This window comes from Nuphar pumila, chromosome 3 (assembly GCF_984573655.1).
Source record: "Nuphar pumila chromosome 3, dmNupPumi1.hap1.1, whole genome shotgun sequence".
Taxonomy (NCBI): domain Eukaryota; kingdom Viridiplantae; phylum Streptophyta; class Magnoliopsida; order Nymphaeales; family Nymphaeaceae; genus Nuphar; species Nuphar pumila.
In genome coordinates this window covers 30,706,664-30,711,507 of record NC_143251.1, presented here as the reverse complement: position 1 = coordinate 30,711,507, position 4,844 = coordinate 30,706,664, and the positions used below count along the sequence as shown (strand labels likewise).

The 4,844-nt window shown below is 42.9% G+C and overlaps 1 protein-coding gene across 1 annotated transcript; it reads right to left on the bottom strand.

Moving 5' to 3' along the window:
• Positions 1–385: 385 nt before the first annotated feature.
• Positions 386–2,285, bottom strand: LOC149842479 (protein VACUOLELESS GAMETOPHYTES-like). The gene is made up of 2 exons (XM_090000670.1): positions 1,763–2,285; positions 386–570 (listed from the first exon to the last, which is right to left on the bottom strand). Exons 1-2 carry the CDS (start codon positions 2,283–2,285, stop codon positions 386–388), a joined length of 708 nt encoding a protein of 235 aa, XP_089856796.1.
• Between the last annotated feature and the right edge of the window lie 2,559 nt (positions 2,286–4,844).

The following is a 4,844-nucleotide window of genomic DNA, read 5'->3' as shown; positions in this document are numbered from 1 at the left end:
TAAAGTCGAGACTTGTAGATGGTACCGCAACAATCCACCAAACAACAAAAGTTCCTCAGATCAGAGTGATTAACACAATTAAATGCCCAAATTGCACCATTTCTAACCATTGAATTCAACAAACCATATCCAACATATATAGTAGCAAGATGATGTTCATAGCTGGAACCATACGAGTCATCTTATAAGGGATCTCGTTTTTTATATTCCCCTAACAATTAACAAAACCTAACAGACATGGACTAGCAAGAAACTGAAGGCGCAAATATGTGCAACAACCTGATCCCCATTTGGAGCATCCAAACTCACATAAGGAACCCACTTATAACAGCAAGCGCTAGTCTGAACAGTACACCAACATGCAGCTGGGACACAAGTTAAATTGCTAAGCAAACATGCTGCCTACAACATTTGATACTATCGCCACTGCTGCTGCCTCCATGACACGTTCTCCTATTTGACGCTTCAAGGAACTTTTATTACAACCTTTTTTCTCCTCTGGGATAGATCTCTCCGAAGGCTCTGCAATAATTTCCGGCTCCGGTGGAGGGTGTTTCTCAAGTACGCAGCCTGAAAAGTACAGTCTGAGCGCAATATGAAGCAAACTCAACAGATGGTATAGGTTAGATTAGTGTGTCAACCCTAAATGTATAATATTGGAGACCAATCCATGAACACATCCTTGAGAAATGGCTATCTGGAATGAAAATAATTAATGGTTTTCCCATACAGGTGACGCAGTTATAAATGTTGTCATCTTCCTTTGTGATCACTAGTATATCGATTATTTAATTGGATAGACATATTTATGAAGGGATGTGTTGTTTATAATTTGAGAGGTTTAATTTCTTCGTATATGGAGAAACTGTATAGAGTATCGGACAACTGCAGGCCATGCTAGTTTTAGCATGTGGTACTTCCCGGCAACCTAAAAGGAATACGGATCTTATCATTTGAATAGGATACATTCAATCTTAGCCATTCAGCAGAACCATCTAACCTTTGATTGGATGATTAGGATTGAATGTTTGAATGTACGATGGAACACATCCTGTTTCAAATGATGGGATCCGTGTTCACCTAAAAGTTGATGGGCGCTGGCCTTGACCGCCGCTTGAGGGGGTGCAAAAGGCATTTCAATGTATAAGCAACATTTTTCATAGAGCAGTAGCCGAAACCTTAAATCTGAAATGTTATCTCAATTGCGAAGCAGGTTATGTGTTCCCCTCGAACACACATGTGCATCTTCCGGGACCGAATGAGCACCACGTATATAAGCACATGGGGCTCGTATCCCCGTGTGTTGGGGCTCAGATTAGGATCCAGAACACACAACACCCTCCCCATTTAAAGACTCTGAAAAACAGAAGAAATTTTTTTTGTCACGGGTCATGAAGATATTAACGACATCAGTCTTTTGCTGGAGAAATAAAAACGCCAAAAAAGAATGATATTTTTTCAGCTGTTTAAAAAGTTAAATATCACCAGAAATTAATTGCGTATTTTGACCTTTTAACTTCGAAAGTCTTTGCTTTCCAACTTTTGTTATTTTTTCTCATAATTTGCATAAAAAACGCAAGAAAAATAAAAACCTTCGAATATCTCACTAGAAAAGGCTCGTTATTAAATTCATTTTTCAACTGTTGCCACTACGGTCACGATTACCTCTCTGCTTCTTTTTATATGATGCATGATATTTTTTTCTTTTGAAGGAATATAAGTAACCAATCTTATCCAACACACGCAGAGAGAGAGAGAGAACCTGGGTGCGCGTCGAATACACAGGATTTGCACCTGTAACGCCAGCATTTGCGGCCAAACTTGCCACAAACCAGGCAGATGAAGCCTAGTCCCCCACGAGCAACCGAAACGCTGAGGTCCAAGGTGTGCTTGTGCGCCGGGTGGCGAAGATGCATGGGCATGTTGGCGCACTGCGTGTGCGCGTCCATCCCACAAATCCTGCAGCTGTAGAAGAAGCCACTGCCTGGTTCGCTGCACGCACTGCACTTGAACACTCCCCCCGGGTAAGGAGGAAACGCATAAAGAGTTAGAGGGTGGTCCTTATCTACCGGATGGCGAATCTCAGTTGGCATCTCCGAACAAGAAGCGTGGAGGAAATAATTGCAGAGAGGGCAACAATAAGCATATTTGGAAGACAATCTCTTCTTGCATCCTGAGCAGCATGGTGAATTCCCATTTATGTTGAAGCTGCTGTGATTGGCCAGCTCCAATGGATGGTTATGGCTGAAATGAAGAATTGTGGACTTTTGCGTTGGTTTCTCCATTCTTCGATCTTCCAGATTGCCTTGAAGATGGCTTAACCGGGGGGAAGATATAGGTCAACTAGTAAGAGTGTGGTTATACCTACCTTTTATCTTCCTTTTCACGTTTCGTGTGTCCATACTCCATAGATAGGTTTGTCTTATTAAATAAGCCTAACGTTATCATGTAATGGTTTAAAAGCTATTAGATTATCAGTTAGAACCAGCCATTCTCAGTTATTTTACAGAACAAGCATATCTCCTGTACAAGTTCTAATATTTCAGGGCCCTATTCTGTTGGGTGGTCAACAGTGGCTATCCGAAACATCAGGGTGGCCCTGTACTCAAGTGGAGAAAACGGAAGCATAAATACCACTCGTATATATATAGAGAGAGAGAGTGTGTGTGTGTTTCACAACCGTGCCTAACGTTGCTGGGTGTTGGATCCCAATGAGATTCAACGGCTAAGAAAAGAGGCATTTTAATGCCCCTTTTGTACCCTGTTGACCTCATTTGTGAATCTCTCTTCTCTCTCTCTCTCTCTCTCTCTGAAACGAGCGGGCTCGAAGAGAGAGAGAGGAGCATCGCCGTCGGGCCAGACTATATCTCTCTGTTGCCTTCGCCAGCCCACCTCCCCCGAGTTCCTCTTTCAGGAGGAGTCCATTGCCGATAGGCTCTCCTGGGGTGAGAACCTCACCTATTACATCGGATGTGGCTACCTCTCGGGCTCCATCGTCAGTGCCAGCAAGGGCCTGATCGACGGAATCAAGGCCGGGGAGGATAACATTTATATGATTTTGAGGGTTTCATCAAATTCAGGTATGCATATGCTAGAGCTTGATTTTAGAAGCCAAACAAAGCAAAAATCATGAAGATCGGTTGACTATGCAAAACCTTGATTTTAGGACTCAAGTTGACTTAAAAATGACCAAGTGAATACCATCTTAAAGGGTATGATGCCTTCTACTCATATTCGGCTTTATCACAGCCTGTAATTGGCTATAAAATGTTTAGTCTCGTGAATGCCTTTTACTATTATAGTTGAGACAATTTTAAACCCAAGTTGACTTGAAACAATTCACTCTTCACTTGCATCCTAAAATCAAGCTCTAGCCGATGCATGCCTCAATTTGATGAAACCCCAAAAATCTTATAGGTGTTACCTCGGGCCTTAATCGTGTCTATGCCCTTGCTGGTGCCGACGATGGAGCTAGAGAGGTAGCCGCATTCAGTGTAGTAGGTGAGGTTCTCGCCCCTGGAAAGCCTCTAGGAGACAAAATCCTCTTAGAATAGGAATCCGAGGGAGGTGGGCCAACGACAACAATAAAGAGAGACTAACCCAACAACGATGCTCCACTCTTTCTCCTAGTCAGCTCGTTGCAAGGAAGGAGAGGGAGAGGGCAGGGAGAGCACCAGGGCAAAGAAAGGGCAGGAAGAGGGATTCACAAATGAGTCAAGAGGGTACAAAAGGGGCATTAAAATGTCCTTTTTCCTAGCCATGGGATCTCATTTGGATCCAACGGCCAGGAATGTTAGGCATGGTTTGGTTAGGCACCCACACATTTCTCTCTCTCTCTCTCTCTCTCTCTCTCTCTCTCTCTCTCTCTATATATATATATATATATATATATATATATATATATATATATATATCTTAAATCTTAATGCAAAGTGATTTTGTATACTCATGTATAGGCAGTCCTATATGCTCTTAGTTTTTTATGATTGTATTGAAAAAAACTGACAAGTGAATACCACCTTAAAAGGGTGTGATGCCCTCTACCCATATTTGGCCATAAAATGTTTAGTCTCATGAATGCCCTTTACTATTATAGTTGAGACAATTTTGGACCCAAGTTGATGTGAAACAATTCACTCCTTGACTTGCATCCTAAAATCAATCTCTAGCATATGCATAGCTCAATTTGATGAAACCTCCAAAATCATATAGGCATCATCCTTCCGGGCCTTAATCCTGTCGAGCAGGCCCTTGACGGCACCGATGATGGAGCTAGAGAGATAGCCGCATCTGGTGTAGTAGGTGAGGTTCTCACCCTAGGAGGGCATCTGGGAGACGAACTCGGGGGAGGTGGACCAGAGATGGCAACAGAGAGAGAGAGAGAGTCTAGCCCAATGGTGATGCTCCTCTCTCTCCTATTCCTCTCATTGCAAAGAAGGAGAGGGAGAGGGTAGGGCAGGGAGAAGGTGAGAAGAGCGATTCACAAATGAGGTCAATAGGGTACAAAATGGGCATTAAAATGCCCTTTTTTCTGGCCGTTGAATCTCATTTGGATCCAACAGTGAGGAACATTAGGCTAACGTTAGGCATGGTTTGGTTAGGCGCCGACACATCCCCCCCCCCTCTCTCTCTCTCTCTCTCCTGGGCTCTATTGAAATTAGACGATGCAAGCAGTGGAGACTGATCTGGAAGACATGGTTGCTTACTACTTGGTGGTTTGTCGCAATGATGCTACTTTCCGTCAAATTCCGGTCATCCTTAATCATCTTGTTCATAAAATCTTGGTTGACGTATATGCGATTTTATGTATGCATCTTAGAGACTTCTCCTTTCATTTGAACAAC

Excerpts from the sequence above, each read along its gene's own strand:
- LOC149842479 (XM_090000670.1), bottom strand. The coding sequence starts at position 2,285 with ATGGAGAAACCAACGCAAAAGTCCACAATTCTTCATTTCAGCCATAAC. Across the intron at positions 571-1,762 it reads TGTATTCGACGCGCACCCAG|GCTGCGTACTTGAGAAACAC; the intron begins GTTCTCTCTCTC and ends TGTACTTTTCAG.